At 56.5% G+C, this 26,233-nt stretch overlaps 1 protein-coding gene across 1 annotated transcript in view; it reads right to left on the bottom strand.

The window, feature by feature from the left end:
• Window positions 1-1,750: 1,750 nt before the first annotated feature.
• The window catches only part of ZC3H3 (zinc finger CCCH-type containing 3), an 86,356-nt gene continuing 61,873 nt past the window's right edge, over window positions 1,751-26,233 (bottom strand). Inside the window, exons 6-12 of the mRNA XM_041769286.1 lie at window positions 23,314-23,356; window positions 23,069-23,230; window positions 22,896-22,965; window positions 20,664-20,795; window positions 4,906-5,090; window positions 3,961-4,313; window positions 1,751-2,179 (exon numbers count right to left, since the gene is read on the bottom strand). Coding sequence (XP_041625220.1) covers window positions 2,148-2,179; window positions 3,961-4,313; window positions 4,906-5,090; window positions 20,664-20,795; window positions 22,896-22,965; window positions 23,069-23,230; window positions 23,314-23,356 — 977 coding nt within the window. The 3' untranslated portion in view covers window positions 1,751-2,147. The remainder of the gene's footprint in view (window positions 2,180-3,960; window positions 4,314-4,905; window positions 5,091-20,663; window positions 20,796-22,895; window positions 22,966-23,068; window positions 23,231-23,313; window positions 23,357-26,233) is intronic.

Genomic DNA, 26,233 nt, shown 5'->3' with positions numbered 1-26,233 from the left:
GAGACTACCGACCCCCCAGCCTTGGGCCTAGACCGGGCTGCGAGCTCACCTCCCATCTCTCCGGCCCAGCGCATCGCCTCCAGCTCGGAGGGTCAGGGTCGGAGCCGGTCCACCCGCCGGCCTGGCGCCCTCAGGGGGCTCCGCATCCGTGTGAGGCCAGTCTCGGGGAGTCCCGTGACCCGGCACACCAGGGCCACCCCAGGAGGGCCTGGGCCTCGGACGGAGAAGTCGAGAAGTCGGGGTGGCCCTTCCAAGGCCTGGAGGAGCTCATGCTGTGCTCTCGGCAAAGGCCGGAGGCTCTGCCCGGAATCCACGTCACCCCAGTGGCACCCTGGTCAGTCGGGGTGGGCCCAGGTGTGGCAAAGGTGACCAGTACTTCACCCCCGAGAGTCTCTGCTGGCCTGCTCCTGGGCTCGAGAAGCCAGAGTGACCAGTGGGCGTGCTCGGCCCAGGGGGCCGCCCCCTCCCTGCGCAGGGGCAGACCCTGACAGTGCCGACCCCGAGGCCTGTGAGGTCCCCCAATGGGTCGCGGGGAGTGTGGGCGAGCTGGGCCCGGGCCCACAACCACTGGCCGGGCACCTCCCGCTTCCCGGAGTGCCAGCCCTCCCCGAGGCCTCCCCGCTGGCCCACGGCAGGTGGGGGGGCTTCCTGCACTGGGCGGGCAGGCTGGGGGGCCGTCCAGCTGCCCCCGGACTGTGGGGAGCCCCCCAGTGCAACCAGCAGCCCGCTCCATAGCCCGGGGTATGTGTGTTCACCCTGAAGGGCAGGGCAGGGAGGCCGCACGGGGGTAGGGCCTGGGGGGGCCACAGCTCACAGCAGGCTGCCCAGCAGGGGTGTCTGTCCGTCTGTCCATCTGCCCAGGCGGACGTCTTGTTCTCGGCTGGCCATCTGCGGCCACGGACGCTGGCCGGGCTCCTTGCGATGAACCCATCACCTCTGGGGCTGGCACAGCGATGCCACCCCTCCGGGACCTGGACTGGTGGGGAGCAGGATCCCCTCCACTCCCCATCCTCGTCGTGGCCTCCGAGGGTGTGGCCGGGGCCGAGGAGGGATCCGCTTTGGCCAAGGGGCAAGAGGACGTGGTGCGGGCAGTAGCCGGGGCTGCACCCCCCTGGCCCGCAAGGGACAGGCGGAGGAGGGGCGGTAGGGCGGTGGACCCAACTCCAGCAGCAGCGGGCCCACGATCGGGCGTGCAGTGGCACAGAACACCCGGAATGGCCGTGTGCCCCCCCAGCCTTGGCCCTGGCCTCTCAGGATCTGTCCGGGGCCCCTGAGCGGTGCAGATGCTCCGGCGTGGGGGGTGTCCGCATAGACAAGCTGGCCCCACCCGCCCTCCGTCCCTGTCCTTGGCTCAGCCACCGTCCCGAGACACCCAGAGGAGGGGCTGGGTCAGGAACCTTAGCCTGGGGGACCCTGGCCCAGTCCGTTGCATCCGACACGTCCCCTGGACCATCTCCTGGGCCTCTCACCAAAGTCACGTGGGCTTGGCCACGGGGGAACAGGCTGTGCCCAACCCTCTGAGCGCTTCAGGCAGCGGGGAGGACGGCCGACGATCCTGCCCGGGGCCCTTGTGGCCGCCAAGGGCCTGTGGCCAGCTCTTCCTCCTCCACAAGGCACCCCTCAAAACCCAGGCCTCCAGGTCCCCTCGTGGGGGGGGTGCCTCTGGGGTCTGTGGGCAAGTGTGTCCGTCCAGGCGGGTGCGCAGCAGGGCCGGGTGGCGGCGCGACAGCAGTCAGAAGAGCCAGGCAGACACAGGACAGAACCTTTATTGCTGAACATAAAACACCCACCAGGGAGCCTGGCAGGAGTCCTGGGGGAAGGTGGGGTACGTTGCACGGCTACTGCTGCACCCACAGTGGGCGCAGGCCTGGCGGGAGGCTGGGGTGTGTGGAGGGTGTGGGGCTGAGGACCCGGCGTGGGCGGTGGGCGAGGGGCTGGCTGGGCAGAGCGGGCCCACGGAGACGGCGAGCCCGGGGCCCGCACTGGTCACGGAAGGCTGAGAGCCAGGCGGGCAGAGCAACGACCCCTGGGGCCCCAGCGGGGGGACTCGGTGGTAGGCGGCCCCTCCTCTGGGGCAGTGGCAGGCGGAGCCTCCTTGTCTCCAGGACCGAGGGGCTGAGGTAGGCACAGGCTGGCCCCCCGGGCCCTCACAGACGGGGCTTGATGTGCAGAGTTTTCCCTGTTCCGAGAAGGGCAAAGGTCAGGTGCTGGGAACCCCCTAGCCGGGGAGGAACGCCCCCCACTGCCAAAGCTTCTGGGTCAGGCCCAGGCCTGCAGGGGGCGGGAGGGGGGGGTGGCTTCATCGGCAGCCCTCCCGCCCCCTGCCTGCCCGTCCCCATCCCGCAGGTCCCGCGGTCCAGCAGTGCAGGTCCAGCAGCGCAGGCCGGTCACACGCGGAGCCGCAACAGCCTGTTCGGGGCTTAAATACCAGGTGCTGGCCCCGCGCAGGCCCGACACGGCGCACGCTCACACCTGCGGCAAGGCTGCCAGACGCACACCTGGCGGCTGCACTGTGCCTTCAACCTCAGGAGCCAGGGCACGCGGGCAGCTGCTGGGCAGGGGTGGGAGGGACCTGGTGCCTGTACGAAGTGATTGGGCCTGGGGGTAGGAGGGGCAGGAGGGGCTGGGGCAGGAGGGCAGGGGGCAGGACGGGCAGGGGCAGAAGGGGCAGGGACAGGAGGGGGGCTTGGGCAGCAGGAGGGGCTGGGGGCGAGGGGGCAGGAGAGGGTTTTGAGGGGCAGGAGGGGCAAGGAGGGCTTCCCATAGCAAAGTAGGGGGCCTGAGGACAGATGTCCAGTCCAAGGGGGGCTCCCACCTGGGGGCCCCATGCACGCTGGGACTCAAAGCCTCTCCTGTGCTTTTGAGCCGCCTCTCTGGCCGGCTCCCCACTGACCACGGATGCCTCCACGTGGCTGCCCACGGCATGGCACCATCCACGTGTCCCTGAGAGCCCGCTTCTCCCCTGGGACCCCAGGACAGGACGAGGACTCCCGTCATCTGCTCGGCCAGGCCAGAGCTCAGAGCCAGGCCCAGCCGGGGCTCCAGGCCTCCTGCCCCAGAGCCCTCCCAGGCCCCCCTCCGCCTGCCCCTCCAGCTCCGGGCCCTGGCCGGTCGGGGGAGGCCCGAGCAGGAAATGAAGGCTGGGGGGGGCCTCTGAAGCCCCCAGGGCCCTGCCCACCCTGCCGGCCTCCAGTGACTCTGGGGTTGGCTGCCTGGGGGGCACCTGCTCCCCGCACCCCAGGAGGCCCGCCCCGACGGAGGGGGGCTGCTGCCCTAGTCCCGGCGGCAGGTGGAGGCCTGGCTGCAGCTCTGCGCCCCGCAGTGGGGGCCGCACGCGGGCGCCGGCCCAGCCCCTCGGAGGCAGGCGTTTGAGCGTGCTCAGCGGAGCCGTTAGAGAAGGCTGCGGCAAGCATCTTCCATTAACGTTACGACCGTGAAATATGACAATAAAATGATAGCCGTATGGTCGCAAATTTGCAGCCCGCCGAGCTGCGTGGGGTTTATCGTCACTCAAACGCGCGGAGAGCTGTAAAATGTTTACAGAAAGGGTCGTTTGCAGCCATAAAATCCTCTTTTCTCTCCTAAACAAGGCTGAGTGGAGCCATTTACCAAGCCCCAAATGTTCATCGGGGGAGAGGGAACATCTGTTCTCTCCAGGAGCGCGCGGTGATCTTCCAGAACAAATTAACAGAAATGGGTGCTTTCTAATTAAATCAGCCCTCGGCTGGGGTGGTCTGCGCGCGGCCGCGGCTGCGCTCGCACGTCGGCCAGCTCTGCCCCGGCGGCCCGGAGGTGCGCACCTGCCAACGGGGGACGTGGCCAGCGGCGCCCAGCCCGTGCCGGCCGCTCACACACCATCCAGGCCCCACCTGCGAATTCTGACCCGGGGGGTCTGAGTTGGGCACTGAAAGAAGAGCTCTTGGCTGTGCCACGCCGGGCCCCCGGGGCCACGCTGCCTACCTGAGTCCCTGGCTGGGGGGCTCCTGGGGGTCCGGGCCCTGGGCTGGCCTCCTGGGCTCGGCGAGGACTGCAGGGAGATGAAGGAGGGCAGCTTGGAGAGGCTGCCGGAGCCCGTCGCTGGCGAGGCAGCCTCCTCCTGGAGAGACAGCTCCTCCTGGTCCAAGGACAGGGAGGGGGTGGAGGGGGAGGAGGGGGAGGAGGGGGAGGAAGAGGAGAGGGGGGAGGAGGGGGAGGGGGAAGAGGGAGGTGGCTTTGATGACAGGGGGGAGCCCGAGGCTGCAGCTAACACCCGAGGGGAGGAGGGAGGGGAGCTGGGCGTCTGTCTGGTGGGGCGCTGGGCAGCCGAGGACTTCCTGCAGGAAAGGAAGGGGGCAGAAGTGTGAGGGTGGGCAGCTGCTCGGCAGGGCTGGGGTCCAGAGGGCGCTGGCGACCAGCTGCGCGGCACCTGTCCCAGCAGCCACGGGGCACCGCCATCCGGCTCTGAGGCCAGCCCTTGACCCCAGAGGACAGGCTGGTGACGACACGCAGCCTCTGGCCCGAAGCAGCGGGGGCGAGCCCGGCCAGGGAACCCCGCTCCTCCCTGACCCTGCTCTCAGCACCGCACTCACAGGACCGGTGAGCACACCGTGGGGCCCCAGCCACGAGCATCACCCAGGAGCCTCCCTCTGCTGGGGAGTGGGAGGGGGTAGCTGCGGAGCCCCACCTGCTTCCACAGAGGCTGGTCTGGGCTGGGGACGTCCTCAGCTCTGTCCAGCCTGGGGACGTGCGGTGGGCACCTCTGGGGCTCAACTGAGCCTCAACTCTGAACTGAGGTTTCTTTTGGGGTCTGAAGCCTTAAGAGCTGGGAAGGGGCAAGGGGCTCCCCGCGAGGAGCCAAGAGCAGGGAGGGGCTGCTTCCAGACCATTCCCGGAGCTTACCCACGCGGCACCAACTGTCCCCGTCACCTGGGTCCATGGCTGGAGGAGGCCTTGTTCCTGGGAGGCGCGCTGCCCGGCTCCGAGGCTGGGGCTGAGGCTGCCCGCCGGCCAAGGCGCTTCTGGTTGCGGTGGAGCAGCTGGCACTGGGCGCCCCGGGGGCAGGTGCCCCTGCGAGAGAAGTCAGGGCACAGCAGCGTGTGCTTCTTCTTGCACTGTGGGAGGGAAGAGGGTCAGCAGGGTGAGCCCAGAGCGGCCTGCGCCCCCTCCTATCCACACCCCCTGAGCAATCAGCACGGTGAGGGTGCCACCCTGGTGGTGCCAGCACTGCCTGGTGGGCCCTGGGTCTGGACTGAAGACAGGGACCAGGCTGGCCTAGGGGTCTCGCTCAGCTGCCATGGGGATTCCTGACTGCAGCCCACCCATCCTAGCAGAAGACGGGGACAGAGGCTCAGTGCCCGGGGGACCTCACTGCATGGGGTTTAGGCTTCAAGCCCAGGGGTGCCCAGGTCGGCTGAGGCCAGCAGCACACCCGATCCACCACACCTGTCATGGTGGCTAATTATACCCAGTGTGGGGCGCGCCATCCAGCAGGTGCCTGGTGCAACACGAGGCCTCAGCTCTGCCCACCAGGCCCACAGGGAACCACGGAGCTCTGCCCACGGCCTGCCTTTCCTTGGCCCACCTGCTTCCGGGGGTGGGAGCTGAGGGAGTGATAGGCCGTTTTACAGGCCTGCCATGCACCCACATCCTGCCTGAGGCCCTTCCAGGGGAGGGGTCGTCGGATCTCCACCAGCCCCTCGTGCTAGACCAGGCGACGGGAGGCACAGTCCCAGACAAGAACCCCTGCAGAGTGCCCACCAATCCTACCCAGAGCTCAGTTTAAAACCAGCCTGGGGGCTGCAGCGCTCACACCCAATACTGGGGCTGTGCACCAGCTGAACCACTTCCCACCAAGCCCCGAAACCTCCCTCCTGGGAACTTGTCCCCAGAGTCCCAATCTTGGTCCTGTTCCCGGCACCCAGGACAAAGAGCCTGGCTGAGGACCCCACGAAGTATGTGCCCGTTCTTGGAGCAGAAATCTGGGCACTGGCCCCATTTGTGGCCTTACACCTACCCCCCTCGCTGTCACCAGGAGGCTAGAAGCTCCTCACACTGGTGCTTGGGGGCTGGTGTGGAAATGGCAGGGCCAACTGGGCAGGCAGCAGGACCCCTGAACACCCACTGCACGCCCACACCAGACCCACCCCTGCCCCCGAGAGAAGGCTAATGCTTGCTCACATGCTCATTTGCCTGTGCCCTCCAAACGGGGTTGAAGCCTTGTGGGGCCCACCCACGGAGGTAATGAGGCACCGTGGCAAGCGTGGGCCGCGGGCCCAGTGAGTGGGGTACTGCTGGGGAAGGAGGGCAGTTTGCGTGGGTGGAGAGGGCCTGGCACTGGACAAGAGGAGACCCGCTGCCAGCAGGATCCTCCAACAGCCAGGTCCCCGGATGCCAAGCACATGCTGAGAGATGGAGGCGGGTGCCTGGACCTGTGCTGTTGGGGGCCAAGGCGGGAGCACAGGTTCAGTGAAGATGGGAGAGTGTGAAAGGCCACGGTGAGGTTTCCTCCCCGACTGCATGTTGAAACGTGAGACAGAGTAACTAAAATTCATTTCATCTGTTCTGTTTTTGCTCTTTTAAGGTGGCTACTAGAACACTTGAAATCTCACACGGGGTTCGCGTCTGGCAGGCCTTCCTACTGGATGGTGCTGCTCTGAACTAGAACAGCCAACATCTGGGGTCGGATGTAAAGAAGGACCTCGAATCATCCAGGAGCTGACGAGGCAGCACAGTGATGGCCCACGGCTGCTCAGAAGCACACGGGACACAAACAGAGTCTCCCAATTCCAAAGGCCTGTCATCTTCACGTAGACCTGACCCGCTAAGGAAAGGGCAAAGCCAAACCCCCAAAGAGAAGCCCCAGGAAACCCCTGAAAGGCCCAGAAATTAAGAAAGATACTACTAATTGCCGGGTCAAATAGGAAACAATGGTGAGAAGTGCTGGGGCTCAGTTAGCTGGGGGCGGGGGGGGCACGCTGCATTTGGGGGGAGCAGCAGGATGACCCACGCTCAGCACTCAGCAGAGGGAAGGAAATACAAGGTAAGAACAGAAATAAAATGAAGTAACAAAAGAACAGCAAAAACCAAGAGGGCAAGTCTGTTCGTGGAAGAGATTAATAACTTTGTCCAATACGATGAATCAGAGAGAAGAGGGACACAGCAGCATTAGGACAGATGTGCCCTGACGGTCCATGCCGCAGAGAAACGGCCCCAGCGCGACATCACCAACAAACTTTATGCCTGTGAACCTGAAAACACGGATGGAACTGACAAGTTCCAGAAACCCTGTCAGGAGAGAAACAGAACCCGAGTGAATGTTCCCAGGACCACAAGTGAATGGGAGTCAGAGTGAGCGCAGCCCAGGGTCTTACTGTGGGTTCTCCCAGAGGTCCAAGGAGCCCACCGTGCGGGAACCGGTGCCTGGCCCGGGGCAGAGTGGGCGCTCCTCAAGCCCGTTCGCAGGCTGGAGCAACCCTGAGGGCAGCACCCGAGCAGGTGAGATCACTGAGCAGCACTCGGCCGTCCTCACGCGTGCCTGGGGATTCGGGCGTAGAGTCCCGCAGGACTAGGCTGGCTTTACCTCAGGAGTGGGGAGGGTCAACGAGCAGAAATCGGCTGATTGACAGGCCACACGGTGGAATGTATAATCACTTCATTAGATACGAAAAGTGTTTAATAAATTCAGCACTAATTCAAAGTTTAGCAGATTACTGATTGAACTACCTTAGTTTAAGATAAAGGGTTTATTTAAAAAAAAAAGATTTATTTATTTTAGAGAGAGTACACTGGGGGAGGGACAGAGGGAGAGGGAGACAGAGGGTCTCAAGCAGACACCCCCTCCCCAGCACAGAGCCTGATGCAGGGCTCGATCCATGACCTGAGCCCACATCAAGAGTTGGACACTCAACCCACTGAGCCACCCAGGTGCCCCAGTATAAAGGTTTCTTAAAAGAACCTTCCAGAAAGCATCATTCGCCCCGGGGGAAAGGCAAGAAGCCCACAACCATCACTAGTTAGCGCCGAGGCAGCAAAGAGAAAGAAAACACATCTGTGTTCCAAGGAGGGCAAGTGGCCCTTATCTGCAAAATACCCGTTTATGTAGGAAGTCCGAGAGTCGGAGAGTCTGGGTTCACTGTCACCATCACTGATACAGTTTAGCTGGGCTCCTGGAGACAACGTCAGTATAAAGAACTGCATGTCTACCAATGAACAGTGAAAAAATACAATCTGAAAATATGTTATTTATAATAATAATAAAAACGACAGCAACAAGTCTCACAAAGACAAAGCACTTCACTGAGCGGCGTCGAGAAGTGGCCTCTGTGACCGGAGCCAGATGCCTGCTCCTGGGCAGGAAGACGGGACCAAGTCTCGCCAAACAGAGACACTATTTAGGACAATTTTAATCAAATTTCCAACTTTTTTTGTTTTACTTACACTAGATCTACAATAGAGCTCTGGAAGGCGAGGGAGCAGGGGCGGTGACAGCGGCGGTGAGAAGGATGAGGGGAGGGAACACTAGCCCGGCCACAGGCCCGGCTCCAGGTACACAGGGGGAGCCCAGGTACACAGGGGGAGCCAAGGGCCCCGCCTCAGGGGAGCCGCTTGCAGCCCCGCGGGACCCGGGCTTTCCGCTGCACGGCACCCTGACCTCACACCAGACACCTGGAACAAAGGAGACAGGCCCACGGGGCCTCTGGAAGGTGGCGAGAGTTTGCCTACAAGACACAAGGGTGCCCGCTGTAAGCAAAGACCAGTAAAACCATTTCCATTATAATCAAAAACTTCTGTTCTGGGATCCCTGGGTGGCGCAGCGGTTTGGCGCCTGCCTTCGGCCCAGGGCATGATCCTGGAGACCCGGGATTGAATCCCACGTTGGGCTCCCGGTGCATGGAGCCTGCTTCTCCTCTGCCTGTGTCTCTGCCTCTCTCTCTCTCTGTGTGACTATCATAAATAAATAAAAAAAAAAAGAACTTCTGTTCTTCAAAATAAACCATGAAGAAGATATTTGCCACTTCTAGAACTGACAAAAGGCTAATGTCCAGAATATCTGATGTATTTTTCTGTTCATACTTATATTTCATACTTTATAAATTTCCTGTGAATCAGCAAAAGAAAACCAATCCAGTGGAAAACTGCTCCCACCCGCACCTAAGAAGACCAACAGAACCCCAAGTGTTTTTCAGAAGGAAAGGTCCAAAAGGTTTAAACACAGGGAACGCGTTTGGCCTCCCTGAGCCCTGAGTCCAGTAAAGGCAAATTAAAAAATACAGTGAAGTAACTTCTTGTCCTGCAACTGTTCAAAGAGGAAAAAGGATGTTGAATGTCACCACCAAGTGCTGTCAAGAAAACCAGTCCACAAGTGTGAACAGGCATAAGCCACCTGGAAACCGTCTCCAGAGTGCGCCACAGCCGACGGCCTCCCTCCAGACCCGTGGCCTGCGCCTTGCTGAAGACACACGCTAAAGCCCTGATCCCCACAGGCCACCCGTGGAGCCTGTGGCACAGACGGTTCCCCAAGATGCCAGCCTGCCCCCCATGAAGCACCTCCCAGAGGGGTTAGGCCAGGCCCAACCGCGATGCCCACCTGTGCTTGCCCCCAGAGCCACCGGGGCTCCCAGGGCCCTTTCCCACTGGCGGCCTGCTCCAGGCCAGGCACTCTGTGTCTCCACAGCGCTCTCTCCCTTGGTCAAAATTTTCCATCTAGCTCATCTACAGTAGCCTCCAATGCAGGTGCCATGCCGCCTGTCCCTTCTGGGGGCCGGGTCCCACTTCTATTGCCAGCAACACAAGTGGGGTGGTTCACCAAGGTCCCCAGTGACTCACCAGCTGCCTCCCCACCCTTCCGCACCAAAGCTACCCCTTGCGCACCTTGGAGATGGTCCCGGATCCCCTCTCTCTCTGTACCTCCTGACTATGCCCAACCACTCTCCCTCTGAACATCCCCGGAGGCACCCATCCCCTGCAGCCGTCCCTTCCTGCAGTCACTTGGGTCAAGGCCTCACAGTCACTCATTCCAAAATGCTAATAACCATATCCAATGGCTACCCCAGAACAGAAAACAGAAATTAGTGGGAAACTGGACAGAGTGCAGACAGAGCCTGGAGTCAGGCTGGCAGGAATGCGCCATGCTACTCTCCCTCTTTTCAGTAAATCCACAATTATTACAAACAATAAGTTTATCAAACACAGGAAATGACGAGGATTCTCTGTGCTGGGCCCTAAATAGTGAATAAGCACCCAGAGGAGGCAGCAGAAGCAGGTAGCTGGGGGCACTGGGTGCTACACAAGTGACAACCACAGGAAGGTTCTCTAAGAGACCTAGGGACCAATGTAGAAGTGGGTCCCCAGGACTTCCTTCTGCTTTATCATTCCTGACTTGGGGCTGAGGAAGCAACCTGGATGTGTCAACAGGTGCAGATAGGGGGTAGTCCAGCCAGCAAGAAGCCTCAAAACACTGTGACCCCACCCTACTCAGGCTAGCAAAGACTGGGTGGGGAGACCTGGCCCCTAGCATCCCTCCCTGCCTTGCTAGGGTGGTGCCACAGTAGGTCCTGAAGAAGCAGGAATGCGGGGCCCCTTCCCCTTCCAATCAGGGACTACCACCCACCCAAGAGGACTAGGGAAGCCATTCCTCAGGTGTCAGTGGAGGCCAAGTGGGAGACCTGGATGTGGACCTCCACCTGGCAAGGATGAGACACTCATGGTATCACAGAAAACCAGCTGAAAAAGATGGTTTAAATAAGATCCAGACCCTCAAACACAACAGTCAAAATGTCCAGGTTTCAATAAAAAATTACTCATCATACTAGAAAAAGGTAAGACCTTGGGCAGCCCCGGTGGCACAGCGGTTTGGTGCCACCTGCAGCCTGGGGTGTGATCCTGGAGACCTGGGATCGAGTCCCACATCGGGCTCCCTGCATGGAGCCTGCTTCTCCCTCTGTCTGTGTCTCTGCCTCTCTCTGTGTCTATGAATAAATAAATAAAATCTTTAAAAGAAAAAAAGAAAAAAAAGAAAAGAAAAAGGTAAGACCTCAAACCGAATGGAATTCCAGATAATCAGTGCACGAGGCAACAGAGGTGTTGGGAGTTTTTTGACAATGATTTTAAAGGAATACCATAAATGTGTTTATTTTATTTTTAAGTAATTTCTACACCCAAAGCAGGGCTCGAACTCACAACCTTGAAATCAGGAGTTGCACACTCCACTGACCAAGCTCCCCCATAAATGTGGTTTTTTTTTTCTTCCATAAATGTGTTTTAACAAGCAATTAAAAACATGTTGGAAACAATGAAAACATAGAAAGTCTCAACTAAGAAAAAAAACATAAGATAGAACCAAATGGAAATTTTAGAACTGAAAAGTACAATAACTGAAAACAAAACAAAACAGAAAACCACCTCAGTGTATGGGCTCAACAGCAGAAGGGAGGTACAGAGGAAAGATTCTGTGAGCGGGAAGACAGAATGACAGAATTAACCAATCTGAGTGATTTTCAAACATGGAGAGTGTCTCAAGGGCCTGTGGAAATGTCCCATCCATGCATCAGAGCTGTAGAAGGAGAGAAGAAAGAGTACAAAAGTAATGGCTGAAAATGTCCCAAACTTGGCAAAAAAACATAACCCTACAGATTCAAGAAGTTAAGTAAACCCCAAACAGTAAAAAAGCAAAGAAATTCCCCCCAAAATGCACCATAGTCAAACTTGTAAAAGCTACAAAGAATCCTCCAAACAGCCAGAGAGAAATGACACTACCTGTGGGGGGCAAAGTTCAAATGGCAGTGGATCTCTCCTTAAGCACTGTTGGGGCCAGTGCTCAAAGGGAAGACCTATCAGCTCAGAAACCCACAGTCAGTAAAAAATATCCTTCAAGAATGTGGGGAAATCCAGACATTCTCAGATGAAGGAAAACCGAGAGAATTGGTCACGAGCAGACCTGCTCTAGAAATGGCTACAGTAGGTTCTCTAGACAGTAAGGAAACAATAAAAGACAAAGCTCTGGAACAACAGAAAGGCCGACTGAGATACATGGGCAAATGTGCCAGATGTTTCTTGAGTCTCCTAAACTATGTTTGATTATTGAAGCAAAAATGGTCAGGGTCTGTTGTGGTTCTAAATGTCTGTGGAAGAGATATGTAAGGCAGTTACAGATGGGTAAGGCGTAAAGAGACAGAAAGGAAGCTGAGGTTTCACGCTTCACCTGTACTGGAAAATAATAACACCAGGGGTAACTATGGTTATACAACAGAATGCTTAGTACAACCACTAGAAAAGCTATACAGAAATATATACACACTCAAAAGTGCTAACAGATAAATCAAAACAAAATTCTAAAATTGTTCAAGTAACTCCTAAGAAGACAGAAGTGAAAAACATCAAGAACAAAAACCAGACACTAATCAGAAGTCAAATTGCAGATGTAAGCCCTAACATAGCAATAATTACATTAAGTGTAAATGGCCTAAATATACCAAATAAAAGATGGAGATTGGCAAGGTAAATTTTAAAACATGACCCAAATATCTGCTGTCTACAAGAAAGGTACTTCAAATATAATGCAACAGGTAAGTTGAAAGCAAAGGTATAGAAGTAAGTTATATCGTACAAATGCTGATCAAAAGATAGCAGGAATGGCCATATTAATACCACATAAAGCAGACTTAGAAGGGAAAAAATTACAGACAGGGAGGCACACTTTATAATGATAAAAAGATCAATATCTATCAAAGACAGAGCAATCTGAAATTTACATGTGCAAGATAAGAGAGCTATGAAATACATGAAGTAAAAGCTGAGAGATATGGAGAAAGAAACAAATCCAAAATTACAGGTGGTGACTTCAACTCCCCTCTCACAACAACTGACTGAACAACTAAATAACTAAATAGAAAATCAGCAAGGACAGAGAAGAACTAAAAAAAAAAAAAAAAAAAGCCCTTACCCAGCAAAACCTAATCAACATTTATAAAACATTGCACTGTACGCAACAAGAGTGGAGTGTATATTTTCAAGTGCACATAGAACATATACCAAGCATATCCTGGCCCATAAAATAAAGCCCAAAAAACTTAAAATAATTAAAATCATACAGGGTATATTCTTTACCATCATAGACTCAAACTTGAAATCACTCACAGAAAGATAACAGGAAAATATCCAAACACTTGGAAATCAAACAATAATATGTGAATCAAAAAGAAAGTCTCAAAGGGAGGCAAGGAGAGACAATGAACAAAAAACAACCAAAACTAACTGAAAACACATCTCAAAATTTATAGGACCCAGCTAACTAAATTCATACATAAAAGGAAAAAAAAATTATTTTATTTTATTTTATTTTTTTAGGAAAAATTTTTTTAAAAGATATTATTTATTTATTCATAAGAGACACACAGAGAGAGGCAGAGACACAGGCAGAGGGAGAAGCAGGCTCCATGCAGGGAGCCTGATGCGGGACTCGATCCCAGGACTGCAGGATCACGCACTGGGCTGAAGGCAGATGCTCAACCACTGAGCCACCCAGGTGTCCCAAGAGGAAAAATTTTATTTTATTTATTTATTTATTTATTTTAAATTTTATTTTTTATTTATTTTATGATAGGCACACAGTGAGAGAGAGAGAGAGAGGCAGAGACATAGGCAGAGGGAGAAGCAGGCTCCATGCACCAGGAGCCTGACGTGGGATTCGATCCCGAGTCTCCAGGATCGCGCCCTGGGCCAAAGGCAGGCGCCAAACCGCTGCGCCACCCAGGGATCCCAAGAGGAAAAATTTTAAATCAATATTCTAAACTCCTACCTCAAGACCCTAGGGGGGAAAAAAGAGCAAAGTAAACCCAAAGCAATAGTAAGAAACAGAAATGATACAAGCAGAAATCAAGAAAACCAAAAAGAAAAAAAAACAATAAGAGAAAAATCAATGAAACAAAGAGCTGGCCCTTTAAAAAGATCAATTAATATTGACAAACCTCTAGCAAAACAAAGAAAAAAAGATAAAAGTCACAAATTTCCAATATCAGGAACAAAACAGAGATCACTACAGACATCAGAAGGATAATTAGGGCAAACTTCAAACAATTCTACAAACATAATTTTAACAACTTAGATGAGATGGACAAACTCCTCGAGATACACAGTCTACCAAAACTGACTCAAGAAGAAAGAGAAACTCCGACTAGCCCTCTATATAGTAAGGAGACTGAATCAGTAATCAGGAACCTCCCAATAGGGCAGCCCTGGTGGCGCAGCGGTTTAGGGCTGCCTGCAGCCCGGGGTGTGATCCTGGAGACCTGGGATTGAGTCCCACATCAGGTTCCCTGCATGGGGCCTGCTTCTCCCTCTACCTGTGTCTCTGCCTCTCACTCTTTATGTCTCTATGAATAAATAAATAAATAAAATATTAATTAAAAAAAAGAAACCTCTCAATAAAGAGAATCCCAAGATCAGAGGGCTTCACTGGTGAATTCTACTGAATGTGTAAAGAAGAATGAACACCTATTCTTCTCAATTCTTCCAAAAAACTGAAGAGTAAGGAATCCTTCCTAACTCTAAATGGCCAAACTGTGAGGCTAGCCCTATCCTGATACCAAAACCAGACAAAGATACTACAAGAAAGGAACTATAGATCAATATTCCTCATAAATACAGATGCAAAAATCATCAACAGAATACTAGAAACTGAAATCAGCAGTGGGATTTATTCTTAGAATGCAAAGATAGTCAACATATAAAAATCACCCAACATAACTGTTATTCAAGGTGGTCCACGTGACTGATTGGCCACATTAACAGAATGAGGGAAGAAGAAAACTGTGTGATCTCAACTGATCCAAAAACATTTTTTTTTTGATCCAAAAACATTTGACAAGATTCAACACCTTTTATGATAAAGACACCAAATAAACTAGGAATAAAAAGGAACATCCTCAACAAGATAAAAATCTTATGTGAAAAGCCAACAGCTAACATCACACTCAATGGTGAAAGACTGAAAGCTTTTCCTCTAAGATAAAGAACCAGACAAGGATGCCCCCCCTTGCCACTTTTATTCAACATAGTACTAGAAATTTTAACGAGAACAATTAGGCTAAGTAAATATTAAAAATATATTTAAAATCTAAATTTAAAAGGAAGAAAATTATTTCTGTTAGCAGGTGACATGATCTTATATAGAGAAAACCCTAAAGAAGCCACAAAAAATTGTCAGAGCTGATATGTAGTCAGTAAAATTCCAATTATAAAAACAACACACACACATAAAATCAACTTATTACTACATACTTGCAACAAACAATCTAAAAAGGGAAATAGGGATCCCTGGGTGGCGCAGCGGTTTGGTGCCTGCCTTTGGCCCAGGGCGCGATCCTGGAGACCCGGGATCGAATCCCACGTCAGGCTCCCGGTGCATGGAGCCTGCTTCTCCCTCTGCCTGTGTCTCTGCCTCTCTCTCTCTCTCTCTCTCTGTATGACTATCATAAATAAATTAAAAAAAAAAAATAAAATGTTTAAAAAAAATAAATAAATAAAAAATAAAAAATAAAAAGGGAAATAAAGTTCCATTTACAATAACATAAAAAAATAGAAGACATTTACAGGAATAAATTTAACCAAGGAGGCAGAAGACTTAGACGGTAAAAAATATAACACACTGCCAAAATAAAAAAATGAAGGTCTAAATACATAGAAAGACATCCCATGTTCATGGACTGAAAGACTTCCTTTTATCACCCAGAGTGATCTACAGATTCAATGCAATCCCTACCAAAATTCCAAAGGCCTTTATTTATTTTTTATTTTTTAAAAGATTTCATTTACCCATTCACGAGAGACACAGAAAGGCAGAGACATAGGGAGAAGCTGGCTCCCTGCAGGGAACCCGATGCAGAACTCGATCCCAGGACCCCAGGATCACGACCCAAGCCAAAGGCAGATGCTCAACCACTGAGCCACCCAGGCATCCCTAAAAACTTTTTTTAAAAAAGAAAGAAAAGAAAAGAAAAAAAAGAAAAGAAAAAGTCCATCCTAAAATTCATATGGAATCTCAAATGACTCTGAAAAGTCAAAATAATATTGGAAAAGAAGAAAAAAATTGAGGGATTTACATTTCCTGGTTTCAAAACTTATTATAAAGCTATTGTAATCAAAATACTTGCTTAAGGATAGACATAGAGACCCACGGAACAGAACACAGCACCTGGAAACCAACCACCATATTTATGGTGAACGGACTTTTTTTTTTTTTTTAAGATTTTATTTATTTATTCATGAGAGACACAGAGAGATAGGCAGAGACACAGGCAGAGGGAGAAGAAGGCTCCATGCTGGGAGCCCGACGCGGGACTCGATCCCAGATCCCGGGAACATGCCCTGAGCCAAAGGCAGATGCTCAACCACTAAGCCACCCAGGTGTCTGTGAATGGACTTTCAACAAAAGTGCCATGACCATTAGGTGGGGGAAGCACAGCCTTTTCAGCAAATGGTGCTGGGCAAACTGCCCACACACAGGAGACTGATGCTGGGCCCTCATCTCATACCATGTACGAAAATGGACTTTCAAAATGGACCGAAAACCTAAACTTGAGAACTGAAAACTATTCAACTCTTATGAAAAAACATAGGGAAAAGCTTTGCTGACATTGGGTTTGACAAGTATTTCTTGGATATAAAACCCAAAGCACATGCAATAAAAAAAAAGAAGAGATCGGATGCCTGGTGGCTCAGCAGTTGAGCATCTGACTTTAGCTCAGGGTGTGATCCTGGAGACCCGGGATCGAGTCCCACATCGGGCTCCCCACAGGGAGCCTGCTTCTCCCTCCACCTGTGTCTCTGCCTCTCTCTCTGTGTCTCTCGTGAATAAAATCTTAAAAAAAAAAAACAAGGATAAATTTTACTTAATCAATGAAAAATTCTATGTTTTTTTCTCTGCCAAGAGAGTGAAAAGACAGAATGGGAGGAAAGAGTCATACATCCTGTCCTGATAAGGGTTTACTTTCCAGATCATATAAAAAAGTCTTAACAACAAAACACCCCCAAATAACCCCATTCAAAAATTGGCAAAACAGGTGGACAGACATTTCTGCAAAGAAGATGTACCAACGATCAACAAGCACATGAAAAGGTGCTGCAGGATCCCTGGGTGGCGCAGAGGTTTAGCGCCTGCCTTTGGCCCAGGGCGTGATCCTGGAGACCCGGGATCGAATCCCACGTCGGGCTCCCGGTGCATGGAGCCTGCTTCTCTGTCTGCCTATGTCTCTGCCTCTCTCTCTCTCTGTTACTATCATAAATTAAAAAAAATAAATAAATAAATAAATAAATAAATAAATAAATAAAAAAGAAAAGGTGCTGCGTCCTTAGTCTTTAGGGAGATGCAAATTGAAACAACTAGATACTCACTAGGACCCCTATTAAAAAGGGGGGAGGTGGGGGCAGCCCGGGTGGCTCAGCGGTTTAGCACCACCTTCAGCCCAGGATGTGACCCTGGGGTCCCGGGATCGAGTCCCGCATCGGGCTCCCTGCGTGGAGCCTGCTTCTCCCTCTGCCTGTGTCTCTGCCTCTCTTTCTGTGTCTCTCATGAATAAATAAAATCTTTAAAAAAAAAAAAAGGAACGGCCAATAAATGCACAGTGTTCAACCTCATTAGCTGTCAGAGAACGCAACATGAAGCCACAGTGAGCCCGCCTGCACCCCGAGAGGCTGAGGTCACGGGGGCAGGTAACGAATGACAAGTGCTGGCAAGCATGTGACAGAACAAAAGCGTCATTGGCTCCTGGCGCCCCGTAGTGAGGCCTACCTACAGCCGCCAGGCGACCCGGCAGCCCCGCCTGCAGGGGTCTACCCCAGAGAGACGGAAGCCTGTGCGCTCACCAAGATCCAGTCAGACGTCCACACACGGACCGCTGACCACCAAATGAGCACAATGTGGTCTCTGCACACACCGGAGCACCGTTCAGCCACCACGTGGGAAGTAGGCCTGGCACAGACCGCGACTGGATGGCCCTCAGAAACCAGTTAGAGAGGCGGGACAGCTGTGCTGCGGGACTCCCGTGGGGGGCACTCCAGAAAAGCCCAGCGCACGGAGGCAGGGGTGGATCACTACGTCTGGCTGGGTGGGTGTGGGGGGAGCAGGTGGGATTGAGCACGAAGGGAGCAGAGGAGGGCTTGGGGTGATGGACGTGTTCCAAAACTGGATGCCAGGGGTGGCTACACAGCCCTGCCTGCGCCGTGAACCGGGTGACACTGAACTGGACCTCCATGAGGCTGGGCTCTTTAAAACTGGCACCCGAAGCAGAGAGGAGAGAAGGGGTGTCCCATCCGCAGTTCTGGGGGACAGGGTCCACTGTGTGGAGGAAGCCAACCCAACGACAGCTAACACTTGCCCAAGGCCAGCTCAAAAGGCAGTAAATGAAGCCTTCATCGCCCCCATCCCCTCCTGCAGCAGCGACTCTCATTAGCCTAATTTTACCCAAAAAGCAGAGGCCCAGAGGGGTGAGGTAACAGGTGTGCAGTGGACCTCACAGAGTGGGGACCAGGTTCGGTGAGGTCTGAGCCCCTGCTCTGGGGCCTGAGGAGGACGGAGGAGAGTCTTTGTGGCCTTGGGACGGGACAGGTCCGGGAACAAGGCCACAGGGGGAACGTTCTGGAAGGACCCAGCCCACAAAATGCAGGAAGGATTTCAGCTGAAGGAAGGACATCAGAGGCGAAGTCAGCAGGTGATGACAGCCACGGAAACTCGGCCTGTGACCCTGAAGCCAAAGAGTGACGTCCAGAGGACACGAGAGCTTCAGTGAGGCAGGGCGAGCTAAGGGACAGGAGCGGTCATGAAGGGGGTGACCCCAGCAAGTCAGTGCATGCCAGGAGCCCCACTAGCAAGCAGAGCACCCTGCACAGGCCGTGCACTGATGTGCAGGAGATGGACAGACAGGGAGGCCCGCTGAGGCACAAGAAGAGCGCACGCTGGGCACCAGCAGGGCCGTGGCCAAGGGCTGAGTGACTCCCACAGGCACACGGGCGCCCCCCAGCTCTGTACCCCCGCGGCCTGCGGCATCAGGTGGGCCAGAGTGGGAGGAGTGCCTGCCACACACATGGAGGGCTGCGGAGCGCTGACCTAGACGGTGAGCGCGGCGGGCTGTGGCCCCCCATGCACAGCAGGAGCCCCGGGTCCACGGCACACACGCCTAGACAGGGAGGAAGGGGTGCCAGGAAGGAGAAGGGGGCATGCGAGACCCCCCGGGGTAGGAAAACTAGCAGGTGACAATGCGGTCCTCCCGAGTCTCCAAGTGTCTCCTTCAACACAGGCATCACCCAGAGAGGGGGCCAGCGCAGCCCCAGCTGACACCCCGTCAAGTGGCTACGGGGGGCACGGTCCTCGCTGGGATGGTGGAGAAACAGCCCAGGGCAATGCCATGTCGCCTGGCGTCAGGCCCCCCAAGGGAAGGACAGCGTACTTGGCCACGTGTCCTGGGCGGCTGCGGGACAGACGGGATGTTCCTGAGGGAAGGACAGGAGACGGCCCAGGGGCCGGGGCCAGCGGCAGGTCCCGCGGCACCGTGTGGCCCCCGAAGACGGAGAGGAGTGCAGACTTACTCCTAGCCTAAATTATTCACAAGAAAAGGGAGCGCGCCTCTTTAACAAGCCATGGCTTTATGAAGCAAGGTTAACAATTTCACTTGATTCAGTGGAATATTATAAACTCTCTGGGGCCCGTTTGAGGACTTGTACATCAGGCACAAGGCGACGACTCAGCACTTTTTATATTATTTAGAGAATAAAATTAACCCTCGCCGGCCCAGGCCGCTGCCTCCCCTCCCGCTGGATCTGGCCTGCTCAGCGCTTTCCCCCATATATAATTACAAGCCGCTATCCATCATGTGGCAGCCACGCAGCGCCAACACGCCGAAAGGGACGCAGTAAGCACTTCCGCTAATAGAAGCAGAACTTAAATATCACTTTGATATTTTCATTTACGCTGGAATATCTTACAATGATCACGCACAGCCTGCGTGGAGGGGTCCCGCCACCCCACCCCCGGGCCCCGCCTCACTGGGAGGGCCCCCTGCGGGGATCTGGGTGTCCTTCATGGTGACCCGCTGGCTGCGGGTCAGGCCGCCAGGTCTGCCAAGCCTGGCCGGGCCCAACCCATCTTCGTGGCAGGAGCGAGAGGACGTGGGGAAAGAAAGGGCCCGGGCCCCATGGTGTGAAGTGGGAGTGGGTGGGGGTGGGTCGGCAGGGTGCCCCTGCTCAGGCCCAGCCCTGCCGCCCTGCCCACTGGGGGTGCCCAGGGAACCCGATTCGGACTGCAGGCCCCGCGCCGGCGAGCAGCCTCCCCCTTGGGGCTCCTGAGACCAAAGAAGCCCGTCCTGGGGTTCCCAGCCCAGGGCCCCACCCGCAGGCGGGGGATGGGGGGGTGGGGATGAGGAGGGGCGACAGCATCCCCTCTGGAGAGCAGGACAGCAATTATGCAGGGAAGGAGCCAGGCGCTCAGCTGTCAGGAGCTTCCCACCACAGCAGCATTCTCGTAGACAGGTGAGGGTGACAGGGGGCCCTGGCAACCCAGTTCCCTAATTCCCTTTGCCCTAGCCCACTTCCACCCCCATCACCCCGTCGCTAGAGCTCCAAGGAAGGCACTGAGGCACACGACTGGCCCACTGCTGGGGGCCCGGTGCTGCCCATGGCCCACCCCTGCCCCTCACCTTTGCGCCCAGCGGGCAGTAGCCTTTGAGGAAGTCCGTGCAGACCTCCGCCTTCCGGGACACGTAGACATGGCTGTAGGGACAGTTGCTGTTGCTGCAAATCCCCTTCAGGAAGTAGGAGCACACAGGCATCTGCGGGGGCCAGAGGACCGGTGGTGAGGGTCAGCAGACTCCCGTGGCTCCCTTTGGCACTGGGAGTGGCACTCCCCTGCCCAGTGCTCTCCGGCCCCCACCTCCCTCCAACCCTGCATCAGGAGCCTGTACCTCGCTGACAGATAAAACACCTGCACTCAAAGGACCTGCCGAGGGTCCCAAGGCCAGGCATGAGCCACACAGAGACTGGCTGGAGACCCCCACCCCCCAGGGAGAAGGGGGCACCCAGTGCTGGCCCGCAGGAGCGCAGCCATCAGGGCCCAAGGGCACCTGGGCCATGCCAGGGGAGGGCTGCCCACCCGAAAGGAAGGTCCTCAGTTTCCCCAGAAGGCAGGGCACACGCGCCCTCACAGTCCAGGTGAAGATCCCCCTGCAGATGGCTCAGGTCCAGGTGTCCTATTACCTGCTCTGAGACTGCCCAGTTTCCAGGCAGTGGGGCCATGGAGGGGTTTGTGTCTGGAAGATATGGGGACAGAGCATGGGGGCTCTAGGTGGGGCAACAGCCTACAGGGCCTGGACACCTGGCAGCGTCCATGGGCTGTGACCTGATTCCACCCAGGGAAGCCTAGGGATGGACTCTGGGTAGGCAGGGAGATGCCCTGGAGCAGCCCAGAGGGTCGTTGACCACAGGCTGGCATTGTGCAGGCCTGGCAGGGGGCCCGGCTCCAGTGCCCTGGCCAGCAGGTGGGCCCTGGGCACAACTGGGTGGGGAAGGGGACACAGAGAAGGCAGCCTGGGCAGGGCCCCACAGCCCAGCAGTCCCTGGCCCCCGGGTTGGGAGAGAGAAATGCAGCCCACGTTCTCCCCACTGGAGGAAACTGAGGCCTGAGAGCCAGTGAGGAGGGCTCTCTGGTCTTGCCCACCCTGACCTCTGCAGCTGCCACTTTGCCAGGCGACTCTCCTCTGGGGCCCCTTTCTGGGCAACCCCCGGGCCGTCTAGTCAGGCCCGTTACCCCTGCAGGAGCCCCTCTGGGAGCTCGCCCTCTTCCCCTCTCCGCTGCTGGACCCACCCCTCGGGCACCCTGCGGCGCCCCTGGGTTCAGCTCCCCCTCACACGTCCACACTGAGCTTGGCCTTGGCCGGCCCGCCAGGGGCCCCACACCGGGGCTTCCAGGGCAGGGCAGAGGGGAGGCCAGGTTGGGGATGAGGGAGAAAGCAAAGAAACAAAGGGTGATTTAACGTGCAAGAGTTTATTTTTAATTGTCTTTTAACTGCAGCGCACAGGGGAGAAGGGCTGGCCCGTTTGGGGCTGGCGGTGGTGCGGCTGCAAACAATTCCCTTAATGTGGCTTTTGATATAGAGCCCAAATTAGCTCTAATAAAAAGGGATAATAAAGCCAACTCTTACACCAAACGGAACTCCTCCTAGCTGTCAGCACGGCCGTTATCGAGAGGAAACTGCATTCTCATTTCAATTAACCTTGTTTGCACCCACCACGTCCACACAAATAACAATAACATTAATTCAGGGCGCGAGTGCGGGCGTCCACATTAGACAGCTCAGAATGTGCACCGGCTTCGGAGCCGGAGCTAATGAACCTGAAACTCGACGTGAATTTCCAAATTGCTCACAACAGAGTTTCGAAGCTCTATTAGGGAGAAAAATGCTGATTCTTTTCAAGTTCCTCAAGGGGAAAAGCTGTTGTAGCGGCAGCCTTGGCCCGATCCCGCCTCCCCTAACCCTGCCGAGGCCCCAGAGTGGGGGCGGGTGGCAGGCAGCCCAGCCAGCACCGAGCCCTCGCCTCGGGGCTCCCAGTATGCTGGTGCCCGGGCCCCAGCACCACCCTGGCCCCCTGCCCCGGTGTGGGCGCTGTGTGAGGGTCCCCCCGCTCACAGCGCTGGGGGGAGGGCCTGCCACAGAGGGCCCGGCCGGGCGCCTACCTCTCCTCCCCGACCCTTCCAGCACACCCTGCCTCACCCCGCCGCCTTTCACCCATCCGGGGCTGGATCTCAGGCTGGGTGGCAGCTGGGGGCTGCTGCCCCTGCGCACATGGTAGGGGTGGCCACGCAGCCAGCTCCCCACCGTAGCACAGCTGCAGGGCCTGTGGGAGGCTTGGGGGGGCGTGCCTGGGGAGCTCACCTTCTCCTTAGACACGTGGTGGGAGAAGGGGCACGTCCCATCGGTCTTCTTGCATGTGCCTCGGAGAAACCTGTGTAAAGGGGGGAAGAGGGCCAGAGGCACTGGTGAGCCCAGGGGCAGGGGGCCTGCACAGCCCCTGCGGCGCCTGCCAGCCCCACGCCCCAGAGGCCCACCTGGTGCACACAGCCACCTTGTCGGGGTCGTGGATGTAGGGGCAGTGCTCGCCGTGGTTGCACCTGCCGAAGCGGTTGTAGTACATGCAATACTCCTGTCGCTGCTTCCGCCGCCGCTGCCTCGCCTGCCGGACGATGGCCAGGCTGCGCTGGACGGCCCGGCTGAGCACAGAGGCGGAGGTTCATGAGCCCGAGGGACCCCCTCACCAACCCGTGAGCCCCAAGCCCCACCCCGAGGGACATACCTGGCCAGGGAGCGGCTGCAGCTGGTGGTAGGGTCCAACCGGCCTGTGGGGAAAGAGGCCAGGTCATGCCAGGTGCACAGGCCCCAGGTTCTCCTGCTGCCCGCCGAGCTGCTCAGAGTAAGCCCTCTCAGGGTCTCGGCTCTCACCTCGGGCACTGCTGCCCCCTAAGGGAAGCCGCCTGCCCTCCCTTCGGGCCGGGTGGCATACCCTACTGAGACCCTGCCGGCCCCCACCCCGTGCAGAGCAGCGACCCGTCCAGGGGCCAGATTTCGCTGCTGCCTGGTGGCGTCGCCTCGAGACAGGTGGTCCCAGGATCCGCAGATGGTGGGGGCCTCCTTGCCACCTCCCTCTGCCAGGGGCAGGGCCCAGGGGACGTGAGTGGGGTCCAGGAATGCCACCTAGCTTCGTAGTAACCAGTAACGATTTCTATGTGTTGATGGGATCATACAACAAAAACGTAATAGTAAGTACGCAGCTGCAAAGCCTGAGGTCCTCACTCCCAGGCTCTGGGGGCTACGTGCTGACTCAGCCTACACAGACCCCACACAAGCACATCTGGCTCTGAGGCCCTCACGTACCATGGCACGTGCCTATTCCTCAAAACCCTGAGCACGCAAACCCATCAAGTTCTCTCTGAGGTCGCTGACTGGCCCAAAGGGGAGGTGTTCATAAAATGGGCAGTGGTGACAAGTGAGCAGGTGACAGGATGCTCATAACGGGGGCAGCTGGGGGCCACAGGGCACAAGGGGCCGGTTGGCAATGCTTGTCCTGAGTGGGAAGGGGAGGAGTCCAGGCCAATGTGCAGCCCCTGACCCCCGTCTTAGGCCTGATGTCTCTGCGCCCCAGGGCCAAGGTGGGCAGGTCGGGGCCAGAGCCTGCTCAGATGGTCATGGAGGCCCGCGGTCCCCCCCGCCCCATACACGCGTGAACCTTCTCAGACCAGATCCAATTTCCCACAGGCAGCTGCTGAAATGGATCTGGTGGTAAGAGGCAGAAGTGACATCACTCAGAAATTCTAGGGACCTGAGGCAATGACAAAGCATCCCGGGCTTCAAAAGGGATGTCCCCAAGCTGCCTGGCCCTGAGCCGCCCCCATCGGAAGTGCACGGAGGCCCCTCCCTTGACCTCCCCAAGACGACCTCTGCCAGGGCCCAAGCAGCTCAGTGTCCTCTTCTGAGCTCCAGGCCTGTCCATGCCCAAACTCCCCCGCGACCCCCAGGCCGGACCGCCAGGCACTCCCTCCCACATCTAGCCGCTGCCCAGTGCCCTCTGGGCCGTGCCCTCGGGCCGCTGTCTGCCCCTCTCTGAGCCTCAGTGTCCTCCAGCCGAGAGGACGTAGCTCCAGGGCTGAGCAGTGAGACCCCGATGCGGGGAGGAGCGGGGCAGCCCCAGGCCACCGTGTGGTCCGGGTTCCCGAGCCGAGCCGGGGACACCGACCGGGGGTTCACACGGGAGGCCATCCAGGTGGCACGTGGTGCCGCACACCTGCCAGCCCGGCTCGACGCAGTGTAATCTGATAGCTGCCGGCGAGCGCGGCTCCCGGGCTGTCACCCAGGCTGCCGGTGCCGCTGTGGCGCCATCTGCTCCCGCCAGGGACCGCTGTCAACATGTGTCTGCCTGTCAGACTTGGGCCCCCAGGCCTGGCCTCTGAGGGGGTGGGGCAGGGGCAGGTTTACTCCCTCGCTGCCAGTTTGCTCTTAAAAAATGCCAGTGTGGGGCTCACAGTGGGAGGCAGCGTTCAACTGCTGTGCGGTGTTAAAAAATGCACATAAAGTAGCTGGCTGGAAAAGAGGCCGCGAGGTGCTGGGGGTGCTACAGGGTTCAGCTGCTGCTCTGGAGAGCCTGCGCCGCCCGGGGATCTTCCCAAAATAGACACCCTCGCCCCGCCCCCAACCCTGCCAGTCCCCGCCCCGCAGCGCCTTGCCCTTCCCAGGCCCGGAGAGTCGGGGCTCTGGGGTGCGGGGGAGCAGCGGGCAGGTCTGCAGCCCCAGGGTGCCCCGGCTCCACTCACCCGTCCCAGGCAGACGGAGTCCGGGGAAGAGGACCTGGAAGGGAGGAGGCGGGGGGGGGGGCTCCTGTGCCCTCTCATGCCAGGCTGAGTGACCTCTCAACACACAGGGCAGGTCGGCAGGTCACAGATGAGGACACGAAGCACAGGGACCCATGACCTGCCAGGGCTGTGTGGTGGCCAGCGAGTAGCAGGGAGCTCACCACAAACCTGCGTCCCTCTGGGGCCTGGGGGCTCACGACGAGCCCGGGGCTGCTGCTCCACTGTGGGGACCAGTGGGCTCTTGGGGCCGCGACGCACACCAGGCCCAGGGGAGCAGGCATTGCAGCCCACATGCTGGTGCACAAGGGAGGGGCACCCTGGTCAGGCCCTCTGGTTGGGAAGGTCTTGGACCCAGAGCGACCCTTGTTCACAGGGCTAGGGGTGGGGGGCAAGGCTCTGCACCTCCCTTCCTGCCAGCCCGCCCGCATGGCTCAGGTACCCCACCAGGGGCGGGCACTGTCCCAGGGAAGCCCAGCAGCCAGGAGGAGCCAGGAGGACAAGTCAGGAGGAGCAGAGGTGGAGCCCCTGACCTTCCAAGAAGGGCTGTGCTTCCTTCCCCAAGTCAGAGTTCTGCTGACACCAGAGAAGAAAATTTATTCCTTTAATTATTATTCGTCTAAGCAAGCCGCTGGGTCAGTGGGCACTCCCGCAGCTGGGAAGCACCCACAGCAAGGAGCCAGCCACCCATGTGGGGGTCTGGGCGGCTGGAGGCCAGAGGTGGTGGGGTGTCTCTTGGGCTCTGGCTCACACTGGGGACAGGCCACCCCCTGGTCTGTGTTCCCAATCCCACCTCCCTGCCCCTGCCTGCCCTGAAGTTGGGAGGGCTGAGCCCCGGGACTGGCCCCCAGCAGCCAAGAAGGCTGGTCAGCA

This window comes from Vulpes lagopus, chromosome 9, assembly GCF_018345385.1.
Source record: "Vulpes lagopus strain Blue_001 chromosome 9, ASM1834538v1, whole genome shotgun sequence".
Lineage (NCBI taxonomy): Eukaryota > Metazoa > Chordata > Mammalia > Carnivora > Canidae > Vulpes > Vulpes lagopus.
Note: the sequence above shows the minus strand (reverse complement) of the source record. Positions and strands in the feature narration are given on the sequence as shown.